General features: G+C 48.3%; 1 protein-coding gene across 2 annotated transcripts in view; it reads right to left on the bottom strand.

Annotated features, from left to right (window-relative positions):
* Positions 1 to 16,525, bottom strand: part of Trpm1 (transient receptor potential cation channel, subfamily M, member 1) — a 115,609-nt gene extending 99,084 nt beyond the window's left edge. For both annotated transcript variants that reach the window (NM_001037734.1, NM_001037733.1), the window contains 1 exon segment: positions 16,308 to 16,525. In NM_001037734.1, the coding sequence (NP_001032823.1) occupies positions 16,308 to 16,382 (75 nt within the window). In that variant the 5' untranslated portion in view covers positions 16,383 to 16,525.
* Between the last annotated feature and the right edge of the window lie 4,898 nt (positions 16,526 to 21,423).

Raw genomic sequence — 21,423 nt, 5'->3', positions numbered from 1 at the left:
TAAAAATATATTACCAATCTAAAAAGAGAGAGACAGTAATACAGTAGTAGATTAAACGTGAAACACGTGAGTAGGAAGATGGCCGATTTACGTGAGTGAGTCAAAAATTATATCGCATATAATGCTATGATTATTTTCCTAAATGATTAAAAGTCATGCTTCTTTTTTAAAAATTGCCAAACTATCATATGCCATTTGTAATCAGCCTGCTTATACTATAAGCTATAGAAAGCTAGAAATCAAAAGTCACAGTGGTTCTAACCTTCCTAATCCTGCACCCCATTAACACAGTTCCTCTTGTTGTGCTGACCGCCAGCCATAAAAATATTTTCGTTGTTACTTCACAACTATACATTTGTGACTATTATGAATCATGATGTAAGTATGTGATGGTCAGGATATCTGCTATATGACCCCTGTGAAAGGGTTGTTTGAACCCCAAGTGGGTCTCAACTCATGGGTTCAACTGATCTAGGCAAAGACCATAAGTCAAAAGAATCATATTATATAATATAATTAATATAATATAAGAGATATATGAAAATCTGGTACATATATAAGATAGAATAATATTTAGCTCTATAAAAAATGAAATGCAAAATATCTGAAAAATTGGTGGACATCGAATATATATATTAAGAAGTAAGTTCTTCAATCTCAGATAAACAAAGAGATCTGCTCTCAGTCATGTGTGGATTCTTGTCTATGTTGCAGACGTGTATGTGTGGGTGTAGTATAACATACAGAATCAAGAACAAGGAAGGGTGACCCCAGGCAAGGAGGAAGACCAGAACTTGGAAGGACACAGGAGCAGTGACAGAGCATCCAAAGCTGCTTGTTTTTCCAGTTTCACTTTTTATTGGATATCTTTATCTTATTTCAAATGTCTTTATCTTTATTTCAAATGTTATCTCCTTTCTTGGTTTCCCCTCCACAAACCCCCCCATCCCATCCCCCTCCTCCTGCTTCTGTGGTGCTCCCCCACCCACCTACCACTCCCACCTCCCCGTCCTGGCATTCCCCCTCACTGGGGCATCAAGCCTTCACAGGACCAAGGTCCTCTCCTCTCACTGATGCCCGACGAGGCCATCCTCTGCTACATATGTGGCTGGAGCCATCAGTCCCTCCATGTGTACTCTGGGTGGTGGCTTAGTCCCTGGGAGTTCTGGGGGGTTTTGGTTAGTTGATATTGTTGTTCCTCCTAGGGGGTTGCAATCCCCTTCAGCTCCTTCAGTCCTTTCCCTAACTCCTCCATTGGGGTCCCCGTGCTCAGTCCAGTGGTTGGCTGTGTACATCCTCATCTGTTTTACCAGTTTCAATTCTGCCATGGATGTTCTATGTCTTCATGGTAGATAGGTGCATAAAAATGCAATCCAGGGGGAAAGTGTTAAATCCGAAGGGAAGTTCCCCTGTTCAGAATGGCTGTTCTGAGGCTGTAGACGTTCACTGAGACTTACAGACAGGTCTAGACAGGTGTTTGTTTAGACAGCTATGTTACCCTCACTGCAAATTCTTCACAGTAAAGTGATTTCTACTTTTTTCAAGTTTATTTCCTTATGCTACTGTGCTCTTAATACTATGGAAGGAGGACATCGCCCCACCCTGCGCAAAGAACTGCAGGCATCCAGGGAACACTGAGAACAAACGAGAGAGTCTTCCCCAGGAAGGAGCCCAGTAATTGGTTACTAATGCCAACTGGTCAACTTTTCATAGAGCTAAATATCATTCTATCATAAGAGAATCATAATATTATATATGAGCTGAAGGGGATTGCAACCCCATAGGAAGAAATATATATATATATATATATAAAAGAGGCTGTGAATTTGAATGGAAGCCAGGGTTGAAAAATGATGTAACCATGTCTTAATTTTTAAAAATATAAAAAGTTCATTATTCTGACAAAATTTAAGAGGAAAGATTGAATTAGCCAAGGTGTTTTAAGATATTTCCATGCATATACACAATATTATTATCATTACTATTATTTATTATTATTTTGGTTGTTTGAGACAGGATTTCTCTGTGTAGCCCTGACTGTCCTGGAACTCACTCTATAGACCAGGCTGCCCTCAGACTCAGAGACCCACCTGCTTCTGACGTCTGAGTGCTAGAATTAAAGGTGTGGACCACCACCTGGCACGGGTGTGTACAACATATTAAACAGATACTTTGGGTTTCTTCGCACTTTACCAATGCGTCCTTCACAACTGCAGGACAGCCACATTTCTCCAAAAGAGAAATTGAAAGATTTGCCCCTATACCCTGCTGGGTATAGCCCTGAATTTTCCTGTTTTCTTGGGTGTCTGGGCAGTCGCCTGATATTCTCAAAGGGTACACTGCACACTGCAGTGCATAGTTCAGACTTTGGTGGAAGTCACTGCATGTATGTGTATTTCTGAGTCTGTCATGTGAGGACCTCCTGTGCACAACTGCCATCTGGCTGCAGTTCAGGATTGTGCAAGGCCTACCTGTCCCCAGGAAACACTCTGTGTGTGTGTGTGTGTGTGTGTGTGTGTGTGTGTGTGCGTGCGCGCGCGCGCGCGCGCGCGCGTGCCCGCGAACCCGTGCGTGCATGTGTGGTCATTCTCTAGGAATCAAAACTAGACCAAGTGCTCTCCCACTGAGCTGGTACCTCACTGCAGAAATCATTTTAAGGCCCGGATTTCTGGGGAAGACAAGATTCTGAGCAGTAAGGCTCAGACACGGGAATTCTGAATGACGGCCAACACAGTTCTGCAGGAGAAAGGACGTGGGGTGGGTTGTGCAGAGGAAATAACAGTGGGCAGAGCTCTGTGACAGCTGAGGACAGACAGGCAGCTGAGGGCATCTCAGGACAGCTTAGTTTTATGCTATTCCTGAGCCCACACGACAACTAGACCTCCTACAACTGCCTGTTGGCAGGCAGGAGTAGCCACAGAAGAGACAGGCTAGCGAGGTGGAACTTCTTGACCATGGTGGTTCCCAAGGGAGGGAGTGGAGGGCGATGTGTAGCTGCTTCATTTCTGTTGAAATGCACATCCTCTGGTGTGCTGGGAAGGAAGGCCCACCAAACTCACAAGAAGCCCCGTGTCAGAGGCCCTCAGTGAAGTTACAAAAGCAGTGGACAGTTTCTGATGGATAGGAGACTCTCTGGAGGGGCTACCTACAAGGTGAGCAAGAACTTTAGGGATGCACTTTTGTGAGCCCTCACCTGTGCTGGGTGGGCTTTTCTTTTTGGAGTTGTCTGACCCACCTGTGCTTCTGTAAGTGATCCCAATAAGCTCAATGGTTCGCCAGGCTGGGATTGGCTGGCATCATTACTCTGGCCTGTTGTCACTGCCCCTTTCTGTGCAAACTGAAATAGACTCCCCAGAAAAAGTCCTGCCCACAAATGGGTCTCAGAACAAGTAGCAGTTATAGAACTAGGGAGCACAGGTATCAGAAATCTCAGCTTTCCAGGACACAAACTAATGTGATTTAAATGTTAAAATAGAGCTATTTTACAGAGTGCCCCTAACGTCTGGTGTGATACGTGCCAGGAATCCATCTCATTCCTAAACGGGGAGAAGAGCTGTCTTTTCTATCTCAGAACCATGAAGCCACCTATCCTGGCTAGTTTTATGTCAAGCCAGAGTCATCTGAGAGGAGGGGACCACAATTGGGGAAATGCCACCATAAGATCTGGCTGTAGGCAGGCCTGCAGAGCAGTTTCTTAATTAGTGATTGATGTGTGAGGGCCCAGCCTGCAGTAGGTGGGATCACCCTTGGATGGTTGTCCAAATCACGGAGAACAAGCCAGTAGGCAGCACTCCTCCATGGCCTCTTTATCCGGTCTTGCTGCCAAGTTCCTGCCCTGAGTGCTTTCAAGGATGAACAGTGATGCGAAAGTGTAAGCAAAATCAACCCTTTCCTCCCCAAGTTGCTTCGGCCATTGTATTGTTTCACAGCAATAGAAACCATAAGACATCGCCCATTACTCAAAACCCAAGCAGGCTCTGGGCTTACATGAGGCCAAAGGCATCTTCATATGGGCAGGTGAAGTGTGCTGTCATCTAGGGTCCTTCTGTACTTGGAGTGGCCCTGAATTCCACTTCGTACTCTACTGCCCATCTTAAAATTTTTGAAAACTTTTAAAACAAGAACACATTCTTATTGTTTTGCTCTCTCGCCAACAAATCTTAGAGCAGATCTCTGATGAAAATCTCACCCGTGCCAAACCAAGGGGAGTCCACCAAGTGCCAAAGGCCTGCCTGCAGATGAGGTGGTGGCCTCCTCGAGGTCCTGCATGGTGGAGATGACTCCAGCCAAAAAGAGTTGTACCTCTGACAAAGTGCCTCTGTCACAAGCAAGTGTCAAAGTGAGTGACTCATGAACCCTAACTGACTGGTTGAGCTGCTTCAGTTCAGGGGACTTCTGAGCTCGGGGTGTCTCCTGCCGTAGAGGCTTGGCAGGGGGCTAGGAACCCTTGAGCCGCTGTTATTCTAGCAACAACAGTATCCCAGCTTGTGCCAGCTGGACAGTTTGTCCAGCTGAGGGACTTGGCACCCTCCACATCCCTTCAATGACCCACCTTTCTCCCCTTGCTGGTTGGTGAGCCAGACTCTGCCAGCTCAGCGCTCTGCTGCCCCCACCTGGCTGTAGGTCAGAGCCAACCTGACTCCTAGCTGTAGTTTGCTTCTACAAAAGTCATTTAGCAAATTGATGCTCTTCCCCCCGCCCCACCCTTTTTTTCAGTCAAAATACCGACCTGCACAAGTGTCACTTTTAACTTGCACAAGCCAATTCCATTTGGTCACAGGGATTTTACCAGTAGGGTGAAAGCCATAGGAGAGCGGACGGCATTACGAAGGATAATCCTAAAACACATTCCGTGCATGCTGAAAACAGCCTCCGGAGGTCTGAGGTCTGTGGTGGCCCTGGGGGCATTGACACTTCACCATGGCTTAGAAAACTCTGGACACCACAGGAAGCTCAAGAAGAAGGATGACCAAAATGGATGACCAAGTGGATGCTCCCACTCCTTCTTAAAAGGGAGAAAATATCCATAGGAGGGGATATGGACACAAAGTTTAGAGCAGCAAACCAAGGAATGGCCGTTCAGAGCCTGCCACACATGTGGCCCATATATATACAGCCACCAAAACTAGATAAGATGGATGAAGCTAAAAAAAATGCATGCTGAAAGGAACCAGATATAGATCTCTCCTGAGAGACGCATCCAGAGCATGTCCAGTACAGAAGTCAATGCCAGTAGCAAACCATTGAACTGAGAATAGGACCCCCTTGGGGGGAATTAGAGGAAGGATTGAAAGAGTTGAAGGAGCTTGCAACCCTATAAAAACAACAATGCCAACCAACCAGAGCTTCCAGGGACTAAACCACTACTGAAAGACTATACATGGACTGACCCAGGGCTCCAACTGCATATGTAGCAGAGAATAGGCTTGTTGGGGCACCAATGGAAGGGGAAGCCCTTGGTCCTGCCAAGGTTGGACCCCCAGTGCAGGGGAATATGGGGGGGGCAGTAAGGGGGACATATAGGTCGAATACCCATATGAGGAAGGGGGAGGGGAGGGAATGGGGGCTTATGGACAGGAAACCGGGAAGGGGAGTAACGTTTGAAATGTAAGTAAAGAAATATATCTAATAAAAAATTAAATTAAAAAAAAGAAAACTCTGGACAGTGAGTTGTGACACTCATGAGCCACCCCGACGGAGCTCTTTCTCCATGCTCTTTGGGCTCCTGGAACCTTAGCTGTCACATGTGCGGGCTTGGCACCCCCGCCCCTTCTCCTCCTCCAGCATGGCGCCTCGTCCTCAGGTCTTCAGAAAGTGTGTATTTGAGGGATACAGTTATTCCTAAGTACCCAAGGGTAACTGGTCACGGGGCTCTGAGGACTGTAAAATCTGCAAGTGCTCAAGGCCCTTATACAAGACAAGGTTGTGTGTGCGCAGAACCTATGCACATGCTTGAAGACACACCTCAATGACATAGAATATTTACAAGAACAGGCATGCTCTGTGTGCATGTTTCATGAAGATGCACATGTATGTGCCTTGGCAGTGAACCCACATACTAAGCTCCAGCCTTGACCCTGATGACCACACAAAACATGGTATCCTGTGTCGTTTAGGACGTAGCAATGAGAAAAAGGTCTGTCAAAAATCCTTGGATTCAAAAGGTTAACGACACATTAGTGTGCTTCTCTGCAGGTCTAGAAAAAGGTCCTTTCTAGAGCCATGGGGCCGCCTGGGCTCTCAGCCACCATCGTAGAACCCAGAAGTTGAAAGGACCTGCCCCTGTGACTGACTGCCCAGCAGCTGGTCTTCTGCGCCTACAGCTGTTTGCCCGGCCAGGATGAAAAGATGAGGTGAGTCAGAATGGAGAGGAACAGGTACAGGCTGTGTGACGGTAGGAATATTCACTACATGGCTACTGGTGAGTGGGAACTGGTCCAGCGACTTCATCAAAGCCCCAGGGATGGGAAGATGGGGTCAGTGAGCTGAGACCCTGGGCATCCGAACCCTTTTGCCCCTGGCTGCTTCTACGCCTTCAGTGCCAGGCTTGGCCCTGTCTCCCCTTGTCTCTCTGCGCTGCCTGTGAGTTCCATTCTCACTTCTTCACTGAAATGACTCCTGACTCCCAGCATCACAAAGTGGTGGGAGCTGGGCTCATCTTCCAGGCCTGCTTTTCCGGGATCAAAGTCTTATCGACAGCCTTTAATCACATGAAAGCAGATATTCCCAGGGCATTAGGCCCCACCAGATGCTGCGCGCCTGCCTGGACCATTAGGAAGATTAAGCTTGGACCCAGCCAGCACCCGGCACCCATGGTCTGGGGATGTGGGACTTAGCTCTTGATCTTTAAGCTGAGGACCCAGCACTCTGGGCACCTGTGCTTTTCCCTACCTCCTCTGTAATGGCCCCTAGATCTCTTTACTTAGGAATCTCATCTCCCTAAGCAAATGTGCTGATCCTTTCACATGGCCATGCTGACCTCAGAAAGCATCCTTCTAGCTTGATGCCCAGTCCTACTGACAGCCTGGTAGAGCACAGGATCTGCCTTCACCACAGGCTGGAGGATCTGTGAGCCCAAGGCAAGTGCAAGTGCCCTGTAGGTGCCAGAATAGAAAAGGCTGAGCCCAGACCCAGAGGAGTACCTGCTGGGTACGAGGGCTACTGAGAATTGAAAAGGCCTTGGAAGCCAAAAGCCATAGCACCTATCCCTCTATGTGGTGGGCTAGCCACTCAGTGCAGACTTAATCTAGGATACACCACTGTCCAGCATAAACTGACCTCATGGGAGAGGCTTAATCTATCTTTCCAATTCCAGTTCCAATCTGTATATGGCCAGGGATGGTCCATTTCTCTTACTGACTACCCAAAATGTCCTACTATAGGATTATAGAGGCATCCAAATAAGAAGGACGCATCAGTACTTGTAGCTAGCAATGTTCCTTTTGCCAGTAACCATGACAACTAATAGTAAAAAACACATTTGTTTCAGAAGGTTCAGGATAGAACAGACCCTATAGTAGTGATTCTCAACCTGTGGGTCTCAATCGCTTTGGTGAACTTCTACCTCCAAAAATATTCACATTACAATTCAAAACAGTAGCAAAATTTACAGTCTGAAATAGCAATGGAAATAATTTTATGATGGTTGTGGGTCACCACAACATGAGAAGCTGTATTAAAACAGCTGCAGCATTAAGAAGGTTGAGAGCCACTGCCCTAGAGAAACACGCATGTGGTAAACTTGAGAGTCCCCCTTCTCATAGGGAACCTCTTAGGCCTGTGAACAGTACTCAGTGACCTACAGCAGGAATTTATGTCACTGCTTGGTTAGAAATTCTGCCCAGTGGTTTGACAACTGGAGACTGTAGTGAGACAGACCCAGAGTCAGGCTGCAGGGAGGAATAGAGCAGAGACCCCACCCAGTGAGGGCTTCAAAGAAGCCGAGCCCTAGATGCCCCCTGAAAGCCTTGAAAGCATGTTTGCTGAGCTGAGATACTACCAGCCCCGCTGCTCTCTGGAGCTTTCCCTCTACTGGGGCCGGGACGGGATCGAGAACAAGCACATCCCAGACGAGTCAGGAGGGGAAATGGTCCTGGGAATGGCTGATTCAGAGTCAAGGGGCCTGAGGAATGAACTACATGGGACAGTGGCCCACTGGGGCGAGGCTGACAGGGACAGGGACCAGCTGGTACTCGAGCCTTCCTCAGGCCAGCTGGTAGGAGCAGCTGGAGGCCCATGTGGCTGGAATGCTGAAGCAGAGTGGGCCCAGGAAAGACTGTGTTGGGCCTAGCAGGGTAGGGTAGGCCTACCCATGTCCACTGTGTTCTCCATGTTCCCCCAAACTGTTTCGGCCACTATTAAAATTCTTAATTAATTCTTAAATTAAGCTTCTAAAACACAGAGAGGAGGCTGCAGAGACGGCCCAGTGAGTAGGGGGTTTACCACACAAGCATGAGGACCTGCATTTGGATTCTAAGAACCCAAGTCAACCTGAGCATGGTGGCATGGGTCTGTAATCTCAGTGCTTCTGTACAGAGATGGGAGGTGGAGACAGCAGAATCTTTTGCGGCTTGAGAGTCAGCTAGCCTGACGCATGATATCCAGCAACAACAAAAGACCCTGCCTCAAACACATTGGAGAAGAGAAAACTGGCATTTGGGCTGATCTCTGACCTCCACATACGTGCTATGACACCAAGTACATATATACATGCATGCGCACAGACACACACACATACATATGCACACGCACATGCATACGTGCACACACACACACACACACACACACGCTCGCGAGAGGAAAGGGATACAAATCAAATCAAAACAAAATCCGGAAAGGCATGAAAATTGTCCCGATGAGTTTTAACACATGCCACCTCAAAATTCAATTCTTATCCTTTTTGTCATAAGGATGATTTTGAGTGAGTCAGTCGTTTTGGAAAACCATGGACAAAAACAACTCTTCGAGAATGGAACAGAAGTAAGTGGCCCTTCCAAGACGGAAAAGCCCATCGCTAATGGGATCTCCATCTCTAATGGGATCTCCATGCTTGGCATGGCTTCTCCTCACTAGGAAGCAAGGGTGACTCTGTGTCATAAGAGATTCTCACAGGTGAGACTGAAGAAAGGACTCAGCTAATAAGAGCACCTATTGCTCTCCCAGAGCACCTGAGTTCTGCTTCCCAGCACCCGTGAAGGCTCCCTCACAGCCCTCTGAAACTCCAGCCCCAGGTGACTCAGTACTGTTTTCTGGCTTCCAAGGGTACCTGCTCCCTCCCCCAAGACACACACACACACACACACACACACACACACACACACACACACACACACGCAACATCCACATTTGCAGAGCAAGCCCTATCCTGCTTGCCCAGGCCTTTGCCCACACCCCCTCCTTTCTGTCTTTATTTCAAGGGTTACATGTGAGCCTGGGTTTGAAGAAGGAAAGCTCTTAGAGAGGTGCATGTGGGCGTTTCTCTCTGGGTTTTCCTTTGTGTATACAGCAGGTGGTCTTGCCATTAAACATCTGTTTCAGTTACTTGTGTTAATCTGTCTTTTGTCTAGGGGAGTCTCAGCATGGAAAATGCAAGGAAAAATTGACTCTGCTCCCCCCAAATCTTATTTTAGAAACACTGTCAAAGCTCCTGGATGCATGTGTGATCTCCCACACACAGTAGCACGCGCTCCCTCGAGCAGAGAACTCTGCAGGTCGTGCACCACCAAAGCTAATATGGGTTTCCTGGGAGAAAGAGGAAAGTTCAAAGGCATAAAGACAGGCCCCTTCGTATGCCTCAAAGTGTCATGTTGTACATGATAGAGATAGTACAAATCTTATTTGTTAGTTTAAGAATCGAAAAACGAGGCAGCGGAGATGGCTCGGTGAGTAGAATTCTTGGCATTCAACCAGAAGAAACCTGAGTTCAAATCCCAGTTAAAAAGCTGGTTACAGTAGCATGTGTTTGCAGTCCCAGAATTCCACCCAGAGATGGGGAAAGTGGAGACAGGTAATTCCCTGCTCCAACTAGTCTGTCTGTCACAAACCATGTGGAAGGCATAGAGTAACACCTGGACCTTTACACGAACTACCTGCACTCATACATGTAATATGCATGTCAGTCACACACACACACACACACACACACACACACACGGGGTTGGGGGGGGGGGCGAAGGGAGAGAGAGACAGTCCATATTGGCTGAAGTAGAACAGTAATGAAGTTGAAGAATTGAGGTTTAGTTCTGTATTTGCCAAGACCGGGATGCTTTGCCAACAAACCTCTTGTGCATACACTTTCAAACTGGTGGGAAGGGGTGTGGCCAACCCTTTCTTAGGCAGGGAGGGGCTCCACTTCCTTTGCACGGGTGGTGGGGTGGGAAGAGTATCCAAGGCTCCCTGGTGTTCCCAAGGCAGCAGGAGGCACTGGTGGCCTGGGATCCCGCGTGACTCCGAGTCTCCGGGCAGCTTCTACAAACAGGCACTTTTGTCTTTGGCCTTAAATACACACAGGCTGTTTCAAATGCTGGGTTGTTTGCAGCCTTCAGGGCTCCTGGGGGCATTGCCTCCAGCTGCAGTGCACGGCTCCCCCTCCCCATACAACCACTACTCCCACATCTGAAGTCTAGCGGCTTCTAAAGACAGCCATGATGCTACCTCAACCTGCTCAGACGTTAAATCCCAAGAGGTCTTTCTCTGCATACTTCCTTTACTCTTGGGTCAATGATCTACCAAAGGCCAAAGCCAACTTCGAGTGAAGCCTGCCTCACGGGCCAGACAGCCAGCAGGTCCTGGGACAGATTCTCCCTTCACACATCCCTCACACCTATCTCCATTCCCCTCAGACTCTCTAGCCTGTGCACTGTCTGTTCCCTCCATCCTGCTGCTCTTCCTGTGAGTGTCTGCACAGCTTCTTCTTCAGCCTTCAGGAATTAGCTCAATGAATCCCCTACCCTGATACCCAAGCCTCTCTCCCATCCATCTCCACAGCACTTACTCTGACAGCATAGCGACTCCACTATCAAATCCACCCCTGGTGGGTGTGGTGCTGTTTTCTGACTTGACACTCTAGACCCCTGCTCCAAGGACACTGCTGGACACACTACAATGCTGGCAAAGGCTTGTGAGAAAGGAGGCGTGCATTTATTAAAGGCCAGCCTTTGTCCAAACACCACAATGGGTTTGCAGAGAAAATTAACAAAGAACAAGCTATGAACAACTCCCTCACTACAAAGAGTTTTTATGTTTGCTTTTGCTTTTGCTTTTCAGTTGGTGGTGTAAACATCAAATCTATACTTGTTGCAAGGGTGGTTAGGCTTAACACGGGTGGAAACTGAAGACATCTTCAATGATGGCTTCCTCATTTTGTTAATGAGGAAACTAACCCAGAGAGGTTGAATAGCTTTCCTGTAATCACACAGCAGAACCCTGCAGACAAGGGTGGTCAGACCCTTGATGCGAATGCTCTATATGTGGGATGCCATGGCAACCTAGATTCACTCCAGCTATAACTCAGCTCTGCGTGGGAGGGACCTGTGGGGATGTGAGCAGGTGCAAGACCCCACAGAGGCTGGGAAGGCCTGGCAAGAAGCCAGACTTGGAATTGCTCTGCGGTTCTGAATCCCAGAGGCAAAGGAGGAGGGAGACAGGATGGAGAGGCCCGGAGAAGGCTCCTGCCAGGCTCTGGGGGGCAGGGTTGCTAGCCGTGTGGGATGCAGTTACAGAGCCTGGAGGCTCTTATGCACGCACGGGTCCATCTATGACCATGCCAGGCATGTCTGTTGGCTTTAAGGTACAGTGGGAGGAAGAGGGGATTTTTAGAAGTCTCTGGCAGCCACCAAAATATCCTGATCTCTAAAGTACCACCCCTATCTCAGCCCCCAAGGAAATGGCAGCACGCCTCAGAGAAGGGCGCATGCGCGTACTCTGGCTCAGCACAGTAGGCTTGTTGCTTTCTTGAAGACTGCTGGCATCAGTCTCCTGAATCTTGCAGAGCCTCTGAGCAGAGACTCACACTTGTACTGAAGCTTGAGGTGCACCCTGGGCTCTTCAACAACCTGCCTCCTCCTCACGTTCTGTCCAGTGTGTTGGTTCTGAAATTTGAACGTTTTCTTTGGGGGGGGAGGGGGTATGTTGATAGTTTCATAGCGACTTTGGGTGGTGGCTTACCATGATATTCTACCGGGATCCCCCAGATTCCAGCCACACTCAGAAGTGAGGCGCCCTCCAGGGAGCCAGGCCTAGTTCCCCAGCTTAGTTACTGAGATCACAGCTCCTGTTCCCTTGAGCCGAGATATGTCTTCTGCCACAGCTGCTACAGAGGGCAGCAGGGTAAGGAGGGCAGACCGATTTGGCCAGTGCCCTGTGAGCAGCTTCTGGGCTGAGGAAGCAAAGGAGCGGCTGATAAAGACAGTGACGCAGAATTCTTTCTCTGAGACTAGAGGCAGGCAGGGCAGCCTGGTGTTTTCCTTGCTGCACCTGGGCTTCGAGAAGGATGAAGACAATTCTCAATCGTGAAGGCACCGCTTTGATTTCAAAATCATAAGAAAGGCTAACAGACTGGTGATCCCTGAGAGCTTCAGGTGAGCCATGTTAAAAAACAAACAAACAAACAAGTAGACCGTCTTAAGGTTTCATTGCTGTGAAGGCAACTCTTACAAAGAGCAACGTTTAATTGGGGCTGGCATATAGTCTCAGAGGTTCAGTCCGTTATCATCACGGTGGGAAGAATGGCAGCATCCAGGCAGACATAGTGTCGAGGAGCCAAAAGTTCTGCATCTTGATTTGAAGGCACAGAACTTAAGGCTGAGACCACAAAGCCCACCTTCACAGTGACACGCCCCCTCCAACAAGGCCACACCTCCTAGTAGTAGTGCCAATCCCTGTGGGCCAAGCAATCAAACACTTTAATCTTTGGGGGTCAAATCTATTCAAATCACCACAGAGGCCGAGAGAAGGAAAATGATTACATCTAGCCCACGAAGAAAGAAAGATCACAGACAGAACTAACCACCTCTCTCCTAAAAGGACATGTCATTTTTAGTATTTCCTAGTGTATTTTGGAGTTTTTATGAGAGGCTTGTTGTTTTGATAACCTATGTGCCAGGATTCATCTGTGTTGATATTTTAAGTACTATATAGTATTCTGCTGTTCAGGGGTGCAGAGATTTCCACACACCCTTGCCGATGAGCGCCAGGCCACTCCTGTTTGCAGTGGGGTGCAAAGCTGATGTGAGCAATTTGTGTATTCTCTTGAGGACCTGTGCTGGAATTTTCTAAGGGGACCTAAGGTACAGTTTACTGGGCTGTGCTACCATTTAATTTATTCAAGACCTTGATCTTCCATTCCAAATTGTACATGTATCGTTTAACAAATTAAAATGTAGACAGAATTTTCATGTTCCACATGGCTACCTGCAGGCTTTCCCTGCACTAGAGCTAGCTGGCCTTCATTCACTGATTCACTTGGCTGGCTACTCTTTTGTGGGGTGGGGGAAGGGCTAAGACCAAGTGAGGAGCTGCCTAACAGGAAGAGCTGACCAGCCAGGCCAAAGGCCAAAAGTGCCTTTTACAAGGGAGGGCCAGGCATGATCACCTTTGGAAGAGCACCAAGTTCCTGAGGACAAAGGAGCCTCAAGTGTTTGCAAAAACAGAGGAAACTGCACACTTTGGGAACTTGTTTCTCACTCTCCCCTTACAGGTTAAGTGGCTCAACCCTGTAATCTAACCCTGGGGCGTGGGGAGGAGGGGGACTGAAGGGGTGGAGACTGAGGCAGGAAGATTGCTGTAAGTTCAAGACCATCCTGAACTACAGAATAAGACTCCTACACCGTGAAACAGAAACAGTTGGAAGAACCATCCTTCCTTTTCCCTTCAGTGATCTCATTCTTGGCCTGAGGATTATCATAAACAGGCCCGGGTTCTGGCAGGGGAGGGGGCGCTGGAGACTCAGAATTTGGGGGAGAGGTGCCAGGGACCGGTTCTGGCAAGGAGGACTTATAGAGTTAGGATTTGGAGTGTGGGAGCATAGTACAGGGGACAGGTGGAACCCAGAGCCTCTCACATACAATTCATGTACCCTACTACTGGACCACACTGCCAGCCTGTGCAAGAGAACATTGTAAATTGCCATGGATGAGCTCGCCTGGGCATCCAATTAAATGTGAGGTAAAATTGAGTGTGGAGTTCTGGAGGATGGGAGGGAAGAGGGAGTAAAGGGGAGAGAATGTGAAAGAGAGAGAAGGAGGGACAGAGAGGGAATAGGAGGAGAGAGAACGAAAGGAGGGGAGAGAAGTGCTAGTTTTCAACGCTGACCACACTCAACATGTTCCTCCCGTCTGCTGGGTTCCCACACCTAGACTCTGCTACTTCACAGGGTAAGCACCAGGCAGAGAGCAACAGAGACGTGGAATTCCAGTACAGCACAGCCTGCCTCCTTCCAGAGCTTATCAGTTAGCAGTGTGAGCAGCTGTGTTCTGGGGAGGAGAGGGTCATGCAGCACCGTGTGGGCGCAGCCGCATAGCTAGCGGCATGTGAATGCCGTGTTCCTGCCAAGTGTGGCGGTAGATTTGTGAATGCTAATTTACAAGACACCGTGGGTGTGTGGGCTCTGCAGAAAGACTGCTGACTCTCACACGCCCGGGAGAACAGAAAGATGTACCTTCTACCACCCACAAGGAGCCCCTGGGGATGGATCTTCTCTATTCTTGAAACTTGAAAAAAAGCCTTCAAAAATAAACCGTTTCCTATTTTCTTTGTGTGTGTCTTCAGGTTCCTGGGACATCAGACATTGGGAAACAACTGGCTGGATACATGTCCAGCTGTTTCTGTGCTGTGAGGCCACAGCCTGGTCAGCTCCCATGATGACTCAGTGTCCGTCTTGAGGAATACCTTCCCTGAGGCACTCACCTGGCTCACACTGCTGGCCTGGCTTCTGTTCCCAACACTGACCAGGGCACTGGCTGGCATGTCAGAAAGAGCTCCCGCAGGGGTGCACCTTCTGCTCACACCCTCTCCTTCCTGTCTCCTTCACCCTCTGTGGAGCAGTGTCTTGGAAGGGACAGAAGATTAGCACCACCCCCACCATTCCAGAGCCTGTGGAAATCAGGAGCCTCTACCTCCTCCTCGTCCTCTACATGAGGGTGGCTGATAACTATCAGGACACCGAATGTGGGAAGAGAGTGTAGACTTGTTGAATGAGCCATCGTGCCATGAGCTTGGCCACATCAAGGACGCTAATGCCTCAGATTCATAGGATAGCAAGGCCTTTCCCTGGTCCAAGTATGGAGGTTGGTGAATGGGCGACCTTTAGCTAAAAAACAGAAGTACAAACTATACAGAACTTTCTCAGCCCAAATGGCTACACAGTCAGACCCCCCTGAGTCCGCTTCTCTATACAGACCACCTACCAAGATTAGCTGACCAGCCTTCTCATCCATACTGTATATAATAAACATGTTAGCTGACCAGCCTCCTCTTATTTTGTATATAATAAACATACTGTGTAGCCAAGTACCTGGTGTGTCTCTATCCAAGGACATAGCCCACAAGATCCCAGGTTGTGTCTGATTTTCTTAATCAGGTCTCCCGTTGTATGGACCATGGTAACATGGGTCCAAAAGACCCCTTCTGGCAGCCCGAGATATCAAGGGCCACCCATTCCTGAGCTAGTTTTCTGTCGCCTTGGATGGAGCAGGTCCAGAAGACAAGTGAGCCTGACACAGTAGACACATTTACAGAGCGGGACTTTCACTCAGCCTGCTTGAAGACCACAGAAACCCAGACCCAGAGCAGGGATCACTCAGGGCCACCCTCACATCTTCTAGAAGCAACCCTGCCCCCATTCATGTGGTGTACTCCACACCCTGAACATCGCTGAGGCACACAGTGCAGCATCATGTACCCCAGACCCCCAGTAATTCTATAAACCTGTGAACAGAACAAAGCAGGGGGCAGGTGAACCACATAAGAGACCTTTCATGGTGTAGACAAAGGATGCCATGGCTCACAGCCATGAGGATACTGGCCACAGGTACCAGTGCAGCATCCTGATAAAGGGAGAGAGCAGAGACATCGGACACAGGACACAGAGGCAGGAAATGCAGGTTCACCTCCTAAGAAAGGAGCTTTGTGTAGTAGAGAGTACATATCACACACACACACACACACACACACACACACACACACACACACACACACACACACACCTAGAAGACAAGAGCCCATTGGAGCAGCAATCAAACAGAATAGAGGCCCGTGTCCCTTGATCCTGCTGTCCATTTGCCCTTGGGCCTCAAGCAAAGCTCACTCACCTTCTGGGACCCTGATGTGGAGCTCTTGATTGAACCACGCTTGAAGGAGCTGCTCATTTTCCTCATGGACCCCATTGGTGCTTCTGCATTCCCTGTGAGGCCCAGCCTGCTGCATGGGAGTCTCCAATAGGCTGAGGCAAGAGAGTTCTCTTTACCAGGCTGGACAGCAGGGCTCAGAGTTCGGGGGTGATATTGGTGGCTCAGTCAGCTCAGAAGGAGCTGGACCGTTTCTCACCCTCCGTCTGGACTCCCATCCAGTGCTCAGAGACTAGATAGATGGCTTCTGTAACATCTGTAATCAGCCTTAATCCCCACTCCCCCCGCATGGTTTTTCAGAGACAGATTTAGCAAATGGCAATTGGAAGTAAAATCTACTTTGAGAAAGTGGTGGCTGCAGGAGGGGGCACAGGATGAGGATTTGGGGATCCAGAAAGGTGACTGTGTGAACCTTCATCACTGGTGCCCAAGGTCCCTTGTTGAGCTGTGTCTTACTTAATGTCTCTATTGTGCAGAAAAAAATACCATGACCAAAATCAGGTCTGGAAAGAAATGGTTTATTTCAGTTTACAACTCCGAGCTCATACTCCATCACTGAGGGAAGTGAGGGCAGGTACTCAAGGCAGGAACCTGGAGGCAGGGACTGAAGCAAAAGGCATGAGGAACGCTGCTTATGGCTTGTTTGCTCACAGCTTTCTCATCCTGCTTTTTTATACACCCCAGGACCACCTTCCCCCAAGTATGGCTCCACAAACACTACTGTGGGCTGAGTTTGCCCACATCAATCATTAATCATGAAAACTCCCTACAGACTTGCCTACAGGCAATTCCAGCGAGGCAATCTCTGAGGTTTCTCTTCCCAAATAACACTTGTGTCAAGCTGACAAAATCTGACTAGCAAAGACAGAGGCCAGGGAGTTCATATATAAGTAGAGTGTGTTTCCAGGCCTAGAAAGGGTAGATGGAAACTCCCTTCTACAAGCCATTGGGTGTGCTTCTCCCACGAACTGGGGAACAAAGCAGTGTACCTTGTTGTGTGTATCCCATGCCCGTTTCAGGTCCATTCTGTGTTCTATGTGGGGGATCAGGTCATTGTATTTCAGGGGTATGGCAGGCTAGGACAGGACACAGGTCTGCTGTGCTGCTGTGTGGGATAGGGGATGGGTGGTGGTACGCAGCAGATTGATCCAGCAGCCTTCCCAGCACTCTATTCCAGCACTCCCATATGTCACCCTCTCAAGATGACTCCATTGGTGTTTGTATCTGCTAATGTGCAGAGGAGAAAAAAAAAAGGCTTGCAGTCATAGACAAGGAGCCCCACTGGCATAGAAAATAATCAACACACAGTACAGACAGACAAGGTTGGAGGTAAGTAAAAGCTACTTTGCCAGCCATGCAGCCCAACGTCCAACTTTCTTGGATATGGCTTCTGGCCCCAAAACAACTGCTTGGCTGTGAAGGTTCAGAAGGTAGAGCCATGGCCTTTGGAAGTCTGACTTAGAAGACTGGGGAGATGATCTTTCCAGCACATACCTACCAAGCAATGTTGGCCGTGCACTCCCTAACCCATTCTACTCTGCACTCCCTGCAACCGTTCATTTCAACAGGTACTGGGGACACAATGGAGACAAACAGGTGACAGTCCTTGTTCTTCTGGAGCTGGTCCTTCCTAATAAGGGAAAGTTTAGTTAGGGTTTCTATTGCTATAAAACAACATGACCAAAAAGGAATTTGGATAGGAAAGGGTTTATCTGAGTTACATTTCCATATCACTGTTTATCACTGAAGGAAGTCAGGACAGGAGCTCAAGCAGGGCAGTACCCTGGAGGCAGGAGCTGATGCAGAGGCCATGGAGGGATGCTGCTTGCTGGCCTGCTCCTCATGGATTGCTCAGCCTTCTTTCTTATAGAATCCACAACCACCAGCCCAGAGATGACACCACCAACAATGGGCTGAGCCTTTCCCCATCAGTCACTAATTGAGAAAATGCCTTACAGCCAGATCTTATGGAGTCATTTTCTCAAGTGAGGTTTCCTCCTTTCAGATAAGGACTCTAGTTGACATAAAACTAGCCAGCACGAGAAGAGAAGCGGGGTGGAGTCAGATGTACTATCCTTAAGCAATGCAACACATCATGGGGGAGGATGGTGCGGATGGAGAGGGAAGGAAAACGCAGCGATCAGGCTGGGGTTGCCTACGTTCAGCGAGGAAAGTCTCAGAAGACCTTTAAAAATCTGGGCCAGAGGGCATAGGATCACACCTTACAGAAAGTCAGGGTTAGGGAAAGATTTTCAGGCAAACACCAGCATGAGAGCAAAGGCCTTGACTTTAAGGTGTACCTGGCACAGTCCAGAAAGATCTGGAAATAGCTGGAAAGGAGTGCAGAAGGAAGGAACAGATGAATAAAACTGAGATTCTGTTCATTCTGGCTTACAATCTAAAGGGTCCATGATAGTCCCTGGACTGGACTAGCTAGAACCCAAGTTGCAAGTCAGCTCAGTGGAACGACAGCCTCTGGGACAGAGTGGAGCCTGCAGCCTTGAAGGGTGGTGGCCTGATTTCAGGGAGAGCTTGTAAGTAAAGCCAAAGGGATGTGCTAAAGTGTTGGGTGCCTAGTCTAAGGAGAAGGTAAATGACAGGAAACTACAAGGCACTGTCAGGCCAGAGCAGCTGGAAGGATCAGGTCCCTCCAATAAGGTGCAGACTGGCAGTACCCGGCACAAAGGATACTGAGGCAGGAAAATTATCTTGAACTCAGGAGTTGAAAGCTAGCTCAGATAACAGAGGGACATGGTCTATCTCAAAAAGAAAAAAAAAGATATTCCCAAAGAAGGCTGTGTTGGGAGCAGGCATAGGGAGTGCTCCAACTTTCACATTACTGAAAGTAATGGCGGCATATTCAGTCCCAACTCCTGTGGTCTCACAGAAGACTTGAGCTGTGCCGATGCTTCCTGAGCATGTGGTCCTAGTGTTCCTCCTGGTCACCGGCAAACCCTCAGCATACTAAATGGTCCAGCTTCTTGCATCTGATCTGTGATTGTTGTCTCTTTTAAGGCTCTCTCTAAGCCCCGGGCTCTCCTCACTTCTAGATTCAAATCTAATTGACTTCTCTCTGGCCCTCAGCCATTATAATTCCCAAGGACACCCACAGCCCTGACCACTGCTCTGGGCCTTATGTCTTGCACGTCTTCTGTGCTAAGACCCCACATGTGCAGATCAAAGCCAGGCCAGTTCTTGCTGATCTGTTTCCCACAGCTGGTCTGCCTCCAGGCTTCTCCCTTCAGTGGCTGGTACCCTGTGAGGAATGTGTAAAGCCTAGGAGTTGCTGAGATAGTCATGTGCCCTGATCCCCCACCTTTACCCTATCCTAGCCACTTCCAAACTGTGGTCTCCCAGACAGCTTAAACATCAACCTATGCCATAGGTACTAAAAAGGACTAGCATTTCAAGCTTGCAGGTGTGGACATATACTTCTTTTTAAAAGCCCTTGGCCCTTAGACTAAACTAGCCCATCCCTCTTCCGCCCCCAGGGCGCTGTCCCTGTCTCCCTCTTCTTAGGTGCTGCTCTGGCCTTTGCTCCTTGACCTTCCTCTGAGTTTCTTGGGCCTCATTGCTTCTCTCAGCAATACTTAGACACTTTGACACTAGCAGTGTGTCCTATGGTTGTAAAGCTACACTGTGAATCTCCCTCCCTTCTCCCTCCCCCTTCCTCTCCCTTCTCCTCCCTTTTTCCGTCCCTCCCTCTCTCCTTCCTTCCCTCCTTCCCTCCTCTATCTTTTTCTCTGGAGCTCTTAGAGGCCTTCCCTGGGTCTGTTAGGTTCGCATGGCTTAATTCTACCATTTCTTTAATTTTTGGAACATGGGAAAGTATGGAGACCTTCCTGGCGTATTTGACGGATAGTGCTGGCACACTCCTAGCATTAAAAACCTGACCAGGAGAGGGCACCTTTGGCCAATTTGCTGCGAAGCTATAACAGAAGTAAAAACTCATTACAACTACAGGCACAAACTGGGCCTAGCAGAATTCTAAAACAAGGGCACCACATGATGGGCAGCCTCCACCCCATTCCCAGAATGCAAGGGGTCCTCAGTGCAAGAAAATCCATTCACACGGTTGAGCACATTAACAGATTCACAAATGTGCTCTGTGATCATCTTGATGTTGCTGAAGCCATATGGCCCATCCCAGGGGGGCCAAAACCAAGAAAAAGAGCAAAAAGCTCCATGTTTGACAACATACAGCCATCAGTCCTTACTAAAACAGAAACAAATAAAAACCCCCAGCAGCCTAGGACTATGAGAAATCCTGTAGTTTGTTAAATGGAGAAAAAACTTGAAGCATTCCTACTGAAATTAGAAAGCAGTGGAGAAGGTCCAATTACACCATTCCTGGTCAATAGGCAGGTTGGAGTCCTAGCCAGAATAATAAGACAGGAGAAAGAAATAAAAGGGATACAAACAGAAAAAGAAGGACTCAAAGCATCCCCAACTGCAGACCGCATGATTCTATTCAGGAGAGACCCTAAAGAATTCACTACCTAGAGCTGATAAACACTTTCAGCAAAGTGGCAGGCTACAACGTCAATACAATCTGAGCTTCCCTACATACCAAAGACAAACAGACTAAGAAAACAACCAGGGAAGTAATCCCATTCCTAATAACCTCAAAGCGGGAGACCTATGCAATGAAAACTATACAACACTGAAGAAAGAAATTGAAAAGGACACCAGAAGATAAAGAGCCCTTCCCATACACATGGACGGGTAGAACTAATGTTGTAAAAATAGCCAACCTACTGAATGCAGGTTCAATGCAGTCTCTATGAGAATTCCAACACAATGAGCTCAAATAAAAACATGGATTCAATGCAATCTCTGTCAAAATCCCAATACAGTCTCACAGGAAAAAAAAAGATTAATCTTAAAATTTATATGGAAGCATGAAAAACCCTGGATAGGCAAAACAGCAGGAGCAATAAAAACTCTGCTGGAGCTGTTACTGCTCCTGACTTCAAGGTGTACCATGGAGCTATCGTAATACAGACAGCATGGTACTAATGCAAACCCAGACACACTGATCTATGTATGATACAGGACCAAGGGCCAGAGTGAAAGTCCA

The sequence above is a fragment of the Rattus norvegicus genome, chromosome 1, assembly GCF_021556685.1.
Source record: "Rattus norvegicus strain SHRSP/BbbUtx chromosome 1, alternate assembly SHRSP_T2T, whole genome shotgun sequence".
Taxonomy (NCBI): domain Eukaryota; kingdom Metazoa; phylum Chordata; class Mammalia; order Rodentia; family Muridae; genus Rattus; species Rattus norvegicus.
The sequence above is the reverse complement of the archived record's forward strand: the minus strand, read 5'-3'. Positions and strand labels throughout refer to the sequence as shown.